Source organism: Aptenodytes patagonicus, chromosome 15 (genome assembly GCF_965638725.1).
Source record: "Aptenodytes patagonicus chromosome 15, bAptPat1.pri.cur, whole genome shotgun sequence".
Classification (NCBI taxonomy): domain Eukaryota; kingdom Metazoa; phylum Chordata; class Aves; order Sphenisciformes; family Spheniscidae; genus Aptenodytes; species Aptenodytes patagonicus.
In genome coordinates this window covers 1,275,106-1,292,098 of record NC_134963.1, presented here as the reverse complement: position 1 = coordinate 1,292,098, position 16,993 = coordinate 1,275,106, and the positions used below count along the sequence as shown (strand labels likewise).

Sequence of the window (16,993 nt, the reverse complement as noted above, 5' to 3'; positions counted from 1 at the left end):
GTTTGCTGAACATGTCAGGGAAGAAATGTAATGAGTGTATCTCCCTTGGCCTGAATTTGCCAACATCCGAAGTTTTGAGTGTACAAAATGTACACAATGCAGAAATGTCATCTTGATTCTAAATTAGCCAATTGCAGTGATGAGGAAATAAATGACTGTACCTTGCTTGTCACATAAAACAGTGCGAGTTAAAGGGATGTCGTCAACTGCTTCTCGAAGGCCTGCCATTTTGTCTCATCATTTAAACCAGCAACTGACCGGCTTGCGTATAGTACAAGTAGCTGTACCCGTAAGGTAGTGATGTCATTACACCTGATGGGATGACTAGTTTAGATCTGTGAACGGACTTGTTTCCTTCTACTGCGCTAGAGGCTTCCTTCTTCATGGTCTTCCATCTCTGCAGGCTTATCCGAGACTACTGCAGTGTTTTGAGATTAATGCTTAAGACTGACCCTTCCTTTTTAAAGAGTACTTTCTTTCAAATCGCTTGCGCGTCGTGTCTTTGCAAGCACCGAGGCTGCTGCTTGGAGGACAACCGAGTGTAGTTCCAGCTCCCGCCTGCCTGGTCCCGGTGCCCGCTTCTGAAGCAGGACGGGGCAAGACCCACGCTGCTGACAGGCGAAGCTCCATCTTGCGTCCTCTCGAAGCAGCTCACGGCCCGGTGACCTCGGGTTTCTGAGGCCTCTTCCGCCCTGCCCTGGCAGCCGCTCAGCGCCGGCCTGACGGCAGCCCTTCCCCCCCGCCCCGCACGTTACCTGACCACTGACATCCGGGAACCATAACCCAGAATAAAACGCGGCCGCTGTAACGGTAAGTCGTTAGGAGGCGGCGGCCGCCAGCAGGGCGGCGGGGCCCCTCGGCAGCCCGCGGGTGGCCTGTCTCTTGTGGGAGCGGAGACCCCCTTCTCCGCGGCGGGGAGGGGACGGGCGCGGAGCGGCCCTTCACCCGCTGCCCCGCCATCGTTCTCCGCCCGGGCCGCGGGCTCGGGCAGCGGCTTCGCCTTCCCGTCAGGCACCGCGAAACGCCCGCTGGCGCCGGGCGGGGGTAAAGCGCTCCCCGGCGGGCGCCGTCCGGCGGGAGTGGGGGGCGGGCAGCTCAGCCGTCCCGGCGGGCACCGGCGAGCGGCGGCGTTGCCGTGTTTTCCTGTCAGGCGGCGGGTCGGGCAGGCCCGGCGTCTGGCGGGGAGGGGGCCTGGCGGGGCGGGGCGGGGGGAGGAGGCGGACAGACGGAAGCCGGGAGGCCGCTGAGGTACCGTCCCCGAAGGGCGTGCGGGGAGTGTCTGCGTGCGGCGGGCGGGACGCGGGACGCGGCATGGAGCGGTGGGTCGGGGCCGCCGGGGGCTGGGGCTCCCTGTGGGGAGCCGGCTGGGGCCGCTGGCCGGGCTGGGAGCTCTTGGCCGCCTGCGCGGTCATCGGCGCCGTGGGCTGGCTGCTGCGGCTGCTGGAGAGGAGGCCGGGCGGCCGCGGGGCGCCGGCGGCGGCCCTCTCCTCCCCGGCGCCCCTCTCCTCCCCGGCGCCGCTCTCCGCGGGGAGCCGGCGCTGCAGCGGGAGCCGCCCAGGTGAGAGACTCGGGGGAGGTGGGCGGGGGGTGGCGCTGCCGCTCGCTCTGCGGGAGAGCCGGCCGGGCGGCGGGCACCGCCCGGGGAGGCCCGCGGCCGCTCGGCCTCTCGCCCTTCCTGCCTCCGCGGCCCCAGGGGTGTTCTCCCACGGGCGGGGCTCGGGATCGCCCGCCCGCGGGCCCCGCCGGGCCCGGCCCCGCGTCGAGCGGCGGCCCGGCCCCGCCGCGCCCGCCACCCCGTTCCCTCTTCGTCACGGGCGGTCCCCGGCGCTGCCCTCCGCTCCCGTCGGGCGCCTCCGCCCTGCTGACGGCGGCAGGGTCGGCTGCTGCCTGCGCCACCCTTCCTTCTCACGCGTCCCCGCGCTTGCTCTCCGCTATCCAAACCCTCTCCCGCGCCGAGCCTGCCTTCCCCTACTCGGTCTAGAAATGTGTGTTCGTTTCTCGTTCCTGAGAAGTCGTCCCTTCCCCCCCACCCCTTTTCTTTTAATCTGGCTTTCCCGTAGCTTATTCCAAGTTTGTTTTGCAGTTCTCTTTCTGCCACGTTGTTCCTAACTGTTGGCTAATTTGGCAGCAGGCAGCATAGACTAAATACCCATTGCATAGCCACAATTACCCTGCCATGTGCAAATCCTAGCAGTCAAAATATAGCCAAAGACAGGATATGTCTCTCATTTAATTCCTGCCTCAAAGAAAAAAAGAAAGTCTATTTTCTTACATTGCTAATTTACTGAAGGATTTAATGAGTAGTGGAATAAAGTAATAGTGCCATCCTTAAAAGTCAGTCATTTGTTCTCTCTGGGTACTAGTCTTGATTTTTTTGGAAGCAGATTCTGCTGTTTCATACTGATGCAGTAAGACAAGGGAAAATACAACTCCTACTCATTCTTCCAGATTTTAGTTGATTTGGAAGAAGCCTCGGACACGCGTTTGTTGTTAAAGCGGTTATTCGTATTTGTAAAGCCACTAAAGGTAACTTGCAAGACCTTGTGTGCTAAACTAGAAAATGTAGCTGCATCAGTGCTGGCTGTACTCTGGATCATCTGAAGCTGCATAAAATGCATTTTAATGTTCAAATAATAACCTTTTGCACCTGCTTGTAGCAAATGATCAAAGGATTATCTTAAAACAGGCAGTTGCTATTTCCCAGGTTTGCAAGTCACACCTTTTGTTTTGGACAGATCAAAATAGGTGATGCGGTTAAAAATGAATAAATGCTTATCTATGTTAGCTGGAAGCTTGATGTCAGATTACAAACGTATTTCATGAAAGTTTTGTGTTGTCATTCCAACGTTTTTCCTGTTTCCACAGCAAGCTTATTGTAGAAAACTCTTCGTGCTAACAGTAGATTAAACCAAAGATTAATTTCTTCACTGTTAGTCTGCTTTGTCGTTTCACTCTCTGATTTAGTTCTGCCTGAGTTGTAATGGACGCATGAAATAAGTATTTTTTCTTACATAGTTGAGGAAGAAAACTTTAGGCGCCAAGTTCTATCAAAACATGAGATCCCAGAGAAATCGCTCCTTCCTGACATTTTTTACTTAACCACAAGCCAAGAAGAAAGACTTTTGCGTGTGCCTGCATACTCCGCATACATGAATTATATGTATGTGAGGGTCTGCTCTTCTGCAGAATGATTGTGCTGGTTCTGAACCCTAAAAATAGGAGCATTTCCTGAGTTAATTCTTTAGGGCGTTATATTATGGTGACTCTTTAAAGTGTTTTCATTGAGTTGTTTCTGCAATAAACTTTCTTGCCTCTGAGTTTTCATCTTTATTGTGTTTTTTCAGTTATACAATCTCAAAAAGAAAATCCTTAGAATAGCAAGGTTTGATATTCTTATAATTGACCTCAGGGCCACGTTTATTTAAAACATAATGGCATCAAATTTAAAGTAGGTGATTAAGAATCAAAAATAAGTGAGAAGATCTTTCACATCTGTCTTGGCAGTCTTGTGGGCAAATCAGGTAACCGTAACAATGAGGTTGCTTGGAGGTTCAGGAATCATAAGGGAACTAGAATACTTTGGGGAGGTAGCTCGGCAGCATCAACTGTGGCTTTGTCACCATTTGGGGCTTTTTTTTTTTTTTTTTTTAAAGCTGAAATACTCTCATTTCCCATAGTTTCAGTGAGGTTCTAGTTAATATTTGTGAAATATTCTGGGACTGAGGTATGTTCTTTAACCACAAGATGTTTAAACTTGGACATTCAAGAAAAAGAAACAACTCTCAAAGAAAATGGCCCTCAAAAGAAAACAACCCTCAAACTCACGTAACTGTCAAGTTGTGATAATATTTGAAAACCTACTTAAAGTTTGGCATTAGCATCTTTTTCCATAGTATTTCCTATTATTAGAAATGTAATAGTTTTGAAGTCAGATTCAGTGAAAATTTTACTTGGCTATATTGACTATTACTAAAAGTTATGAAAACAGCTGTGTGTGTTTGGTTTTTTTTAAATACATGAAAAGTTTGTTTCTTTACCAGCTTAATTCTAGGGTAATTTAAAAAGCAAAATTGTCATGTCTATTTTGTTGGTGTATTTTATGATACTACTCTTGGCAATACACGTGGAAAAATAAGGGAGTTTGACTATACTGTGAGTCTATGATGAAGACGCAATTTTGGAATTACGTCTGAGTTTGTATACTCTGACAAAATGAATCATTAACTTCTTAGGATCCAGTATTTAGAGCACTGCATCCCTGCTATGTTAGGGTGCAGCCATTCACCATTCAAGCCTCACATTAGTTTCCCAAACAAAGGTTCTTGCCCATCAGACTGGATGCTCTGACTCTGACAAGGACTGCTTGTGCACCTGTTCATAAAGCAGGAGAACTCATAAATTGTGGACATTTCTCATACTGCCATATGCATCCACAAATGCTCTTTTGAGGAGATTTAACTTAAAATTACAATTGATACTGGCTTCATACCTGGGAGATTGCTTTGTCTCTAAGGGAGTAAGATTAGGAGTTGTGTTATTCCAAAAAACAGCATGATTAAAAAAATAGAAATCAATTCATGTGAAAAAGCTGCAAATGTGTGTTCCGGTAGTCTTAAGTTTCATAAACTGAGGATGAAACCTGGAATTGAAAATAAAGTACTAAAAATGCCATACATGCCTGTCCAAACCAGTATAACCCATAAAATGGCTAGGTGGTGAAGGAAGGGTCAATTTAAGGAGGGAGTGAAAGCAAGCTGAAGGAATACGACAGCCCAATCACGTCTATCCTAAAGCTGTCCTTTCTAACTGGTGTACAGCAGAAAAAGTCACAGCCTTTGTGGCGATACATGGATCCAGTATCTGATGAAATAACTTTAAAGCTTCTTATGTTCTTGAGCTGCCCAAATCGTGTATTTTTCACTTGTGTTTTTCACAGCAAGAAGTTTGTATTGGCATCACGTTGGTTTTAGCATCTTCTTGCTGACTGTGCAGAAGCTGTAAGTGTGTGGATTACATAGAGGGAAGTGAGCTGGGGGACTTGTAGTATCATACCAGAGAGAAGGATTTTCCTTTGGAAATTGAGAAATTCTTCCAGCTCCCGCTCTTCGTCAGAGAGGGAAATCTGAAAAGATCAGCTGTTCTTGTCTTCTGGCTGTTTGCTCTCAAAATGGGGGCTGGGAAACAACATGTTGTGTAAATAGTTCCAGCCTTGCATCATGGCCAGAGATAGACTCCCCTGGTTGCTGCATCATACTCGTGCCTTAGACTTGTGTCAGCTAGAAATTCTTACGGAAATAATAGAAGTAGTGCTGTGCTTTTAGCTGTAGGTGCTGCCTAACCAGAATCTCTTACTGGGGCTAACTAGTCATCATGTTCTTGTATTCCATTACATACACAGATTGTGCATTTCTTGGCAGGAATCAAATCAGCCTGTCATAAATTTTCATGCATAAATATTCTGGATTGAATTTCCACTCCAAAAGAAATTTGAAAAGGACAAACGAGAATAAAATGTAAGCTGTAAGTACTCTTTCAAGTAGTTGTGAGAGGAGGAAATAAACTCTAGGTGTAAGTCTGATCACATTAAAAACATTTTTAAGCTTTGAGTTGAAAAATATTTTGTCTTCTCTGCAACTGCGATAATCTCTTCAGAATCTGAAAAATTGTTATGAGACACTTGTTGGGTTGTTCTTCGCAGTTTATCTCCTCTCTCTTTTGGCTTTCCTGTAGGTGAAATAACAATGGATGCAATATTATCCCGATTGAAGCAGCTCACCCCTGATGAGCTTAGAGAAGAAATTGTAAGAGCAGGACTGAAATGTGGGCCCATTACCTCGACTACTAGGTTTATTTTTGAAAAAAAATTGGCTCGGGAGTTGTTGGAGCAGCAAGGAGCATTGAAGGAAGAAGGATCTGCTCTGTCAGAGGAGGCTGCTGGAAATGTCCCATCTGTTAGCAGCCGGGCAGAAGCACAAAAGGCTTGGAAAACTACGGCAGTGAATCACAATGGTCATGGAAGTGTTTCTGAAGAGGTAGACTTTGGGTACTGTGTAGGTCTGAACCCTCCAGAAGAAGATGCTGTGATGCACGTGAACTGTTCAGCTCCAGTCTGTGGAGCGGGATGTGTTGATTCACAAATTAGTACTCAGACACCATCCAGAGATCCTCCGCTATTCTATGGTGTTTGTCCAGTTTATGATGACATATTGGCAAGGAATGGTAAATATTTATTTCCTTTATTTCCAATGATAAGCATTTTACAATCATATCTAAATAGACCTTTTTCTGTATAGCAGGCGATATGAACACCACTGTATTAGTATTTTAAGCATTGCTTGAAGTATTTTTTTGTTTCTGTAAATAGTATTTATTGGATCTTCTGAGGCATAGGAACACAGTTGTAAGACACACCAGGTGTTCTGCCACAATAGTTGATACACATGAGGATTCTCTACTCGATGTAGCTCAGATGAAGAAAATGATTACCTACTGCTACTCTCATACCCATCCTGTGCCTTTAATCCCTCTCAAGAATAAAAAGTAGTCCTACAAATAAGCAATCAAAAAACTTTAAACTGTCATTAAATGATCTCTTCTAACAGATTTCGTATTTTCCTTTCTATCTTAATGCCAAATGGTATTTAGAAGCATCAGTCCTTCTTCACATTTTATTGATGAATACTGCAATAAGGAATTATTAAATTACCTAGTGGCAGGATTACAGTAGTGCATAAAGAATCGTTTACTCTGAGACAGTAGCAAGTATTCTTTCTCATAAAAAGGATATTCAGATATCTTAATTTGAAAAAATTAACGTTAATGCAAAATGAGAGGAAGGAGAAGGATTTGATTCTTATCTAAGGTTCTATGTAGATGTCTTAAAGTTGTGACGGTGGATCACTTACATAGTTGATCTTCCTGAAGAAGAGAACATGGAAAGTAATGCAGGGTGACTAAGCTCTGAGTTTGCTTTTCAGTCTGGATGTGAAATACTCACTTGTTGAAGCTGGCCTGTCTATTAACAAAGATGTTCAGATATTGATGGATATGAATGGCCAGACACTGTACACATATCACCTGGTGTTAGCTGGAGTGTGTAAAATTCTTCTACTCGGTTTCCGAGAGAGAAAATTTAAAAGAACTTGTGATTCTTATGCCATGTTTGGTAGAGAAACAGTTTGAGACCAAAGCTGGAAGGATAGTCTGACAATTTTGTGATCTGTTTCTAGGAACAAATCTGAGATTATTGAAATAACTTAACTTTGATTGTACTTTGGTGCAGAGAGAATACATGTTTATGAAGATAAAAAGGAAGCTCTCCAAGCTGTTAAGATGATTAAGGGTTCCCGTTTTAAAGCTTTTTCAAACAGAGAGGATGCTGAGAAATTTGCTAAAGGAATCTGTGATTATTTCCCATCTCCAAGCAAGTCCTCTTTATGTTTGTCTCCAGTGAAAATGGGATCGTTTAACAGAGGTAAGTGAGGGTGTTCATCTGTGCACAGTAGAAGCAATATACAATCTGTTAGTTTTTTATGAGAGAAGAAGCAACAACTTCATAACCAATATACTAATAACAGAAAAAATTTCAAAGGGTGAAGCATCTTAATAAATTGAAGTCCCTTTAGAGTGGTGGTGTTTAAGATAAGCTATAAACAAATGTTAGATCACAGCTCCAGAGCTTATTCACCAACTTAAATCACTGTATAAATAGATAGGACAACCAGTATTTAATTACATTTTTTTCTGTTAAATAAATCAGAAACGCGCAATAAAAAGCACATTTTAATTTTTTAATTCAAATCTGGTTTTACTTCTGTATAAAATGATACTGTCACTGGAGGAGTCATCCTTAAAGTTAATTGATGCTTTTCCAAGAGAGGAGCACCAAAGTTTATATACAGAAATAAAAAAAGTAGGGTATGTTGGAATCCTGCCATTTCTTTTATAAAGAACTACCACAGAAGTAGAGTCGAGTCCCAGGAATCTATGTAAAGACTGCTTTTTGTGTTTTAAAGCATAAGGTTCGGCCTTCAATGTATGGTTTCTATGGTCTATGTTATGATAAAGTAAACTGGTTACTTTTAAAAGCAATTGTCGTTGTTCTGGTTTGCATGAATTTTACACTAAAAAATGTTGCTATTCTTCTAAAGCTGAAATGTTGGTAATGGCCCGCATAGATACGTTGCTTAGTAGTCTATGGTTATATTTGGTAGGATTTTATTTTACTCATGGACTTCAGGATTTTCAGGTTTAATAAGACGCTGATAAAATTGCACAGTATATTAAAACTGTACTTAATTGTTAAGTAAGTTCAGAAATAAAATAGTAAACACTGATCATATTTCAGTGTTCCTAGTTGCTAGATTAAAGGGACTCAGTAGTCACAGAACTGCAAAAGCAATCTTAATATTCAGAAAATTCTTACTTCTTGTTGAATTTTGCTTTTAAGTTTGGATGGAAGCAGATTGGTAACTATAAAATTTACCAGTGCCTATTAAGTCTGAAAGAGTTTTACAAGACGATTAAGTCATATTCTCCTCCCTCCCTATTACTAACTACTAGTATTTTTAAATGTCTTGTCATTGACCTCAACTTTTTTACTCCTCTACATTAAAGATGCAAAGTTAATACATATTTTAGATTAAAAGCTTATTTTTATGGTCTGGGTATGAAAATAGTGATCACTGAAAAGCTTGTATCTAGAAACATGTTACTTGTGTTTCGATAGATGGCTTATGCTCCCCTGAGACCGAAACTGCTAATAAGGAGAGAGCCAACAGTTACAAAAGTCCACGTACTCAAGATCTTACTGCTAAACTTCGGAAAGCTGTCGAGAAAGGAGATACAGCAACGTTTTCAGAACTTATTTGGAGTAACCCTCGCTATCTGATTGGGTCAGGAGACAATCCAACAGTTGTACAGGTAAAAAAAAAAAAAGAAAAATCCAAGTTCTGGTTTAGTGATTTAGCTTTGAGGCCTGATAAGCGGAACTGGAAGGAATGTTGTTTCCTACTCTTCCTTCAAGATATCTTGTTTCACCAGTGCAAAGTTTCTCAGTGTTTATTGATACTAGCTGAAAGCCAAGAGAAACGTGGCAGTTGTCTGTCTTGCGTAAGTAACCCATCATAACTGAGAGTTCCCTTTGCTCCAGAAGAGCTAAAGTAAAGAAACTGAGTATGCAGTTCTTCAGGGGAAGAATAGTTTTATCCAGTAGTGAAAGAATAGTCTTGTCTTCATGTAGTATTGATCTCCTCCAAATGATTCCAGTCCTTTTTAAATAGAATGATTTTAAGGAACGGGGTGGCGCCTAGGCTTGTAGCTTTCTGTTCCTACAGTGCTGCTTACCTCGGCACCAGCATTAAATTTCAAAATGTGCTCTGCATCTAAAATCCATGTATAAGATACCATTTAGCAGATGCTGACAATCTTCCTTTAACAAATGACTTCTATCAGACCAGCTTTGTGAAGTTGTTGAAATTTTGTATGTAATATATTACAGCAAACTGAATTTTTTTTATATATATATACACACACACCCATTTTCCTGCTCTTTTTATACACTGAACTTCCCATCTCCTTGTATTATGTGATGTCTTAATATACCTTCTTTGCCACATTTTTGCCCTAGATGTCAAAAAATACCATAGCTGAGTATAAGAATAATTTCGTTAATTGTAAGAATAATGTGGGTATAAAGATGCATGTCTTTACAGTATCATATAATTTACTGCAGTTCTGAATGTTTATGTACTGTTTTGTAAACATCTTTTCCTAATAAAATATTAAGAAACAAAAATCTAAATATAATCCTCAGTGTGGGAACCTTTGTGTTTTCACAGTTAAATCAGCTAAGCGTATGGCCGTAAGAAAGCTGTTTAGATTTCAGTTCATTCTAATGTTCGTCTTTTTTTTTCTCCAGGAAGGCTGTAGGTACAATGTCATGCATGTTGCTGCCAAGGAGAATCAACCTGGTATCTGCCAATTATTACTGGACACCTTGGAAAACCCTGAATTTATGCGGCTTATGTATCCAGATGATAATGATGTAATGTTGAAGAATCGCATCCAATATATTGTTGACCTTTACCTTAATACACCAGATAAAATGGTGAGATCTGAATGTTTGCCAGTTTCTTACTATGGAAACAACTGGAAGGTGTTAAGGATGTGTAAAGGAGAAGGAAAGAGAATAGAAGGGGACACTTCCAGCACAATGAGCTATTCATGAGTTTTGTGGGTTTTGATAACTTTTCTACAGTATGGTGGGAAAAGTTCTATTAAGAGCCCTGATAATTAGTCATTACATTTATTTACTTTTCCCAGTCTCAAAATGAAGTACGTGGGATTGACTTTATCACGTTTCCAAATGCATGTGAATTTTCCCTTTTTCCCACTGCAGGGATTTGATACTCCATTGCATTTTGCCTGCAAATTTGGGAATTTGGACGTTGTTAACGTACTTACCTCACACCCAGCTATTGTAAAAAATCCAAGAAACAAATATGATCAAACTCCAGCAGAAGTAAGTCTCGCCATGTCCACAACAAAACCAAAAATGTTATGTCTAATCAATATTTTTCAAGTTCAAATGTTTATTAACAACTGTAGATAGAAGGCTTGTCATAAGATACTAGTGTCACGATTAGAGTGTAAATCTTTGATAACATTAAAAATATTTTATGTTGATTGTATCTGGGCAAAATTTCTAGATTTTATGATTCACTGCCTTTTCCTTACAGTATCCCTTTTATGGACGTGGATGTATTTTAGTGGTTTGTTCGACTATGAAAAGTACTGGATGAGATGGGTAGAGGCCAATAATGTGACTATTCAAAAAGAACACACATTGCAATTGATTCGAGATTGATGTCTTGTGCTTTACTGACAAACAACTAAAATTATATTAACAGGTAGTTTGTGAAAGAAGCAAGAGTAAATCTGCAGAACTGAAAGAAAAACTAAGAGAGTACCTGAAAGGTCTGTATTCAGAGTTTTATACTATATCAGGCATGTATTTCGGCTCTTTGCTGTCTTCTATTCTGTTTGCTTTCTGTAGCATTCCTGTTCATAAATGATGCTACTGTACAGTGCTGTGAAAACCAAAGAGAAACTCTAAAACTGACGAGGAACAGAAAACTTCTAAATTACATGGTCAGAACTCTTACTGTATGGATCACGAGGTTATCCTCATAGATCTGAAATGTAGGCATGGCCCTTATTTTATTCAGCGAGCCTGAAGCAGAAAGCTTAATCTAAAAAGCAAACAAAAGACCTTTACAGAGCAAGAGATTTGTCACACTGGGGAGTCGTGTAATTTCTTTGACATAGAACTTTTCACTGTTTTGTCACGTGTGGGTTTAGGCATTTGCAAAAGGAGGTTTTGAAATTTGTTGAAGATCCTTAGGGAAGGGATATATGTATCAATGCAGGTATTTTTGTATTTGAGAGAGAAGGGAGCCTGTACTAAAATACAATCTATAAGCAGGCAATAAATACTGAAACAGTGAGTTTGAATTACAAGTAGTTTTACTAATGAAATAAAGTCAGATGGTTAAGTATACGGGTGTATTGACATTCTAGGAAGAAGCAGCAGGATAATGTAACATAAGCTTCTTAAGAAAGCTTTGTATTATTTATTTTAGGTCGATACTATGTACCACTCTTGAGAGCAGAAGACAATTCCTCAGCTCCTGTAATCGGTGCACCATGGTCACCCGATCAGACAGACGATAGCCCCCAAAGAACTTTATCTAAATACCCTGGCAGCCCCAAAGATCCGGTGTTGTCGATAAGAGCTTTTGCAGGCCCCATGAGCCCCTCAAAGGTAAGGAGAGAACTTCTTATGACTCTAATGCCTATGTTTTTCTTTTCTTTTTTTTTTTTAAATAAAAAAACATTGAAGATCCACCCATGGTTCGTTGTGTGGTGTAGCTTGCTCCTGTTACAGATTGTGGCGCTCTTTTTCTTGAAGAGATGGATCTTCCTCCGTAGAGAAGGATAAGCACAGAAACTTCTAAATATTTTTTATTGCTGAAAACATAGAAAGGTGTAGCGTAAATAAGAAGAGTGGAAGTTCAGTCAGAAGAAAGTTGTTCTTTTCTTTTTCCTGCTGGAATCTATTCGAAGAGCACTCTTTGACAAACTCTTTCGTTGTCTTACAGATAATTGCTCTAACTTTCTAATCTGAAACAAAGCCTTTCAATGTGGCTATGAATCACTTCAAAAAAATCTTAACTATATCTTTATCTCACTTCTAGAAATTGACACTGGATGTTAAAAGCAGTTTATCACCTCTGCTCATTCAATTAACATTAATATTTTTTTCTAAATGGAAAAACTGACAACCAAGTAGTAGGTGTTGGGATAGTTTTGGAGAAGTATTGCTTGTGTTAGTAGAAAAGCAGTCTTTAGTTTTCAGGAGGAATACTTAGATGCCAGTTAAATATATTATAAATATACAGGCATTTCTTTGACTCATCTGTTTAATATGAACATGCTGGAAGCGTGACAGCTTTAGAAATAGTGAATACGTACAATTGAGGACTTTCTGTCATCTAATGCTTGAATTCTTCCAGGACTGAGTTTAACCAAAATGCCTAATGCTTTTTCTTCTGAATATGCTCATTGGTCAATTTTCTGTTCACCTGACAGAAATGTAAATATATTTTATACTCTGAAAAATTTTACCTAGGGTGTAAACAATGCCTTATTGTGATTGTTGACAGATACTTTTAATGTCTGAATGTAATTCTTAGCCATTGTTGCTGATTTTTGTCATATAAAGGCATAAAGTTTGGGATTTTACAAAAACCCATTAGTTTATTCCCTTTAGCAGTTCAAATTCAAACTTCAGAATAAACAGCAAGAGTATATTCTAATAATTGTAGCAAGTCTGTGGAACTAAATACACACGTATAAAAATATGACCTTTGCATCCTAGAAACCAGTGACCAAGAGAGCATTTATCATTAAATAAAATTATAATGGCATGGGAAAATTATAAGACATAGCTGTTTCCTGCTGCACACAAATTAAAATCAGGCAAATTTAGTATCTATACAGTTTACTTCAAGGTGGTTATACATTATGGTCCTTACTCTTTTAATAAGCAGTTATGAGATCAAAGTAACCAGTAATACTGGGAGGAGTAACTTCAGCTCCAATATGAGATTCTTCATAGCTAGAGTTGAGCAATACTTGTGGCAGAACTTGAGTTGTTTACATGTAGACAGCAAACAGCTGAATGTCTTCTAGACCTATAGGTGGACATTGAGCCAGCACTGAGTTAGCTTCATATTGTGGGGGGTAGGGTTTTTTAAAATTATTTCTGTTTTTTAAAGGCCGAAGAATTTCGCAGGCTTTGGAAGACTCCACCTCGAGAGAGAGCTGGCTTCTTTCACAATGTCAGGAAATCTGATCTGGAGAGAGGTGTTGAAAGAGTTGGAAGGTATCTAAAAGAGTATCAGTATAAAAAATTAGCAATAGAGCAATTAAAAGCAAAAGACTTGTGCTGAGCGTACAGTTATTACTTACTGAACAATCTTAGAGCAAAAGTTACTGGCAGAAATATTTATGAAGTATATTGTAGTTGGATTTTTACTGTATTTTTGTGTAAACAAAATAGCTAAAAATGTGAGAGCTAGCTTTCTTAGCTTTGGAAATAAAGAAAAAGGTATTTTAACTATTATTGATGGTATGTATAGAATGCTTTTCTCAAACGTTTACTTGCCTAATTTGTCAGAGGATCTGAAATTATGTATAGCCTACTTTTTCTGGAAAATTGAGGGATTGTTAAAAAGAGAGCAGAATGAAAACGTCCTAATACAAATGTTCTGCTTTACAAAAGCTGTGTGTTGTGGAATGTGTCCTTGCTATTAAAATACCTTGTATCAGCAATATGTGGAAAAAACATACTTTGTTAAAAGCTGATTAGATTTCTTTCTTTAAAATAACCCCTCACTTCCTCCTACCTTCTCCCATTCCCGAATAGAAAAAACTGTTGAATCGAGTATCATTCAAATTATGCCTACGTCAGTGGGGATTCATCTCTGTCTGATGTCAGCTTAAAAATAGCAGTACTTATGGTGCTAACTTTAAGAATAGTAGATTCAATTTGAAAAACAGTCTAGAAAAAAACCAGATGATACTGTGTTTGCTAAGGATGTGTATATCTCGCTTTTGCAGACTGTTGATTGTTGCGGAATTGTGTTGCCTAGTTGCAAGTTTATACTCCTATTAATAGCTGATAAAATGTGTTCAGAAAAGTTATTGTCAAACTAATATTTATGTCTTCACAAATGATTCGTTTTATTTTATTTATTGCAGGGAGTTAGCTCATGAACTGGGGTTCCCGTGGGTTGAATACTGGGAATTTCTGGGCTGTTTTGTTGATCTGTCTTCCCAGGAGGGGTTGCGAAAATTAGAAGAGTACCTGAGTCATCGGGAAATGAGCGAAAAGGCTCAGCAAGAAACAGGGGAAAATGAAACCTGCAATAGATACAAAACTCCACATCCTTCTGGTAAGAGAAAGGCAAATGCTACGAACAACAGGTTGTACCTGGGGAGAAGAGGGAGAGCAAAAGCTTGGTGCCCAGGGGAAGTAGTATTCACCTGTTGTGGTTGCTATTATTAATCTGTTATCCAAACAGTCTGATTATAGTATTGAAAAAGCAGCTAACAACACTGTGAATGTAGGAGAATTAGAACAGACCTCGTTAGTTGTTCGTTATCTTTCATATGAAGTACTTTATTTGATTGTAGCCCCCAGGTGAAATTCCCATAAGAAAACCTCTATCTTCAGTATGTTTTTACTCAGAGCATTTGGGAATTTGTCTTAGAGCATAGAATTTTGTAATCCACAGATACGGAATAACTAACTTCTTTAAAATAAAGGAATCATTCTTTACAGTTGAGGGTGAAAGACACACTGAACAAAACCCAGGAAAGGTTTTACACCTTCTTAGACCACTGCTTGCCATGTGTTTATGGAAGGCACACACTAGTCCCAAATCTTTGTGCTCCTTCCTCCTTCTTTCCTGTGGTTATAGATCTGAAGGAGCTTTGGTACTGGGATAAACCTGGACTGACAAGACCCTGAAGGATAGTCATAAGCCTCTGTGCTTTGGAAGAGATGAAAACTTAAGCTATTTGATATTAGCGACATTTTTTCCTACCCTATTCTGCTTTATCCTGACTTCGTTCTTTGTTGCTGGTTAATGATTGAAGTGAGGAGTGTAGGAAATACAGGTCTCAAATGGCTAGGATATAAAAGGTTATGTGCAAAAAAAAATACAGCCGTAATGTCACCATTTTGCATTTGTAGCTTTAGTTAGGTTAGTTCATGCTGTTGCATAAATAAAATTAGAGAGGGCTTCAATAAATAGAATAAGGCATAAAGATTGTGTATTTGCTCCTAGTTTATTTGATTGGCATCTTATGTGTTGCTCTTATTAAAATTGTTTACAGGCAAGAGTAAAAAGTGCTGCAATTCTATTTCTGTTGGAGCATTTTTGGATGAGGATGATGATGACATGAGCTTAGAAGAAATTAAAAACAGACAAAATGCAGCACGGAATGTCAGCCAACCTACTGTGTCCAAAGAACCTAGCATTGATGCTATTGGAGACGCCGAGTGCGATATCTTGTCAATGGAGCGTGCCGTAAACATTATACAAACATCAGATCACCCCAGGCACTATGAAAAGGCGGTTTCTTCCAGCAAAAATGGATTTTGTAATCCTGTGTCTAGTGAAAAGAAAATTAGTGACAGAAAGCATTTGCATGATGGAGAAGAATGCCTTGTATCGCCCGTTTCCAATTTAATGTCAGAATTTGAAAGCCTGTCATTCCAAGAACAAGAGGTGGCAGGAGAATCAAGTAAAATCACTGACAAAACTGAGAATGAGAGAATTCTGGCTGAAGGAACAAGTCACATGAGAATATCCAAGGACCATCTGGATAAGACCTGCTATGCAGTTTCACTGGCAAGTTCTTCTGAGCCAAGTGTTACAGGTAAACCTGGAGAGACCAAGTTAAGGACAGAACACACAATACCATCAGAAAAGGAGAGACTGTCCATGGAATCTGGAATTCAGACCAATGAGGCACAACAACGTCAAGAACTTTCTTCCCAGAAATTTATTTTGAAGGTTTCACCCGCAAATGACAGTTCTAAGAAGTTATTCCTGCTTGGGTAAGAATTGTCTTTTTTTAACACTTACTTGTCCTTTGGTTTATGTATGCAAAACAAGATGCTTTTTGTAATGTCACTGACAGCAAGGTTGAGATTATGTGATACTAAGCAACGCGAGTTGCAGTCAGCCTTGAGTGGTCATCTTAAAGCGCTTCAATGCTTGTACAGTAGCCATACAGTTCTCTTGTGACTAATTACCTGAATACCAGATCTAAAACGGAAGGAAGAAGGAGAGAAGTCTGTTTCCAAATCAGTTTCAGTTAACTTCGCTATTTACCATTCATCTGACAGGCTTGTGACTTCATGACAAGCCTGACTTAGATTAACAAAGTGTTGACTACCCTCTTGGGATGTCCTCAGGTTAAATTTTCAAAACTCTTATTTTATGAGACTACTGAGTGGTAATGGACAGTCACTTACATGTGGGCCTGCTGGAAAAAGTCATAGAGAAACTATGTTTATAGAGGAGCATGGGCAATTTGTGTGCTTATATCAAAAATAAATGTTTTGGAACTGGGATGTTTTATTGCCTGAACAAATACATAGTTCTCTTTTCATCTAGTTCTGTTTATATTCTAGGGAGCAGCCCTCGAAGCTGGATAGTGATGTCTTAGCAGCTATAGAAGCAGTAGAGATTGATCCACAGAAATACCCGATTATTTACAAATGGAAACACATGGTGCAGTCATACTCTTCATCTGACAGGCAAAGGTATTTCTGCAAATTCAATGAAACGAGTTAAATAAAATTTTTAGCAGGTCAGCTGCAGAACAGCTTGAATAGCTAGAATTTCAGGCCTTG

At 40.3% G+C, this 16,993-nt stretch overlaps 1 protein-coding gene across 3 annotated transcripts in view; it reads left to right on the top strand.

Moving 5' to 3' along the window:
- The first annotated feature begins 779 nt into the window (after nucleotides 1-779).
- Nucleotides 780-16,993, top strand: part of ANKLE2 (ankyrin repeat and LEM domain containing 2) — a 21,871-nt gene continuing 5,657 nt past the window's right edge. Inside the window, exons 1-12 of one of the 3 annotated variants that reach the window (XM_076353217.1) lie at nucleotides 780-810; nucleotides 5,731-6,219; nucleotides 7,283-7,474; nucleotides 8,729-8,922; nucleotides 9,920-10,108; nucleotides 10,400-10,522; nucleotides 10,911-10,977; nucleotides 11,643-11,824; nucleotides 13,341-13,447; nucleotides 14,326-14,519; nucleotides 15,466-16,192; nucleotides 16,772-16,903. In XM_076353217.1, coding sequence (XP_076209332.1) covers nucleotides 5,742-6,219; nucleotides 7,283-7,474; nucleotides 8,729-8,922; nucleotides 9,920-10,108; nucleotides 10,400-10,522; nucleotides 10,911-10,977; nucleotides 11,643-11,824; nucleotides 13,341-13,447; nucleotides 14,326-14,519; nucleotides 15,466-16,192; nucleotides 16,772-16,903 — 2,585 coding nt within the window. In that variant the 5' untranslated portion in view covers nucleotides 780-810; nucleotides 5,731-5,741. Of the gene's footprint in view, nucleotides 811-1,206; nucleotides 1,249-1,296; nucleotides 1,559-5,730; nucleotides 6,220-7,282; nucleotides 7,475-8,728; nucleotides 8,923-9,919; nucleotides 10,109-10,399; nucleotides 10,523-10,910; nucleotides 10,978-11,642; nucleotides 11,825-13,340; nucleotides 13,448-14,325; nucleotides 14,520-15,465; nucleotides 16,193-16,771; nucleotides 16,904-16,993 lie in introns of those variants that run through there. The other 2 variants (XM_076353216.1, XM_076353218.1) reach the window with 2 other exon arrangements.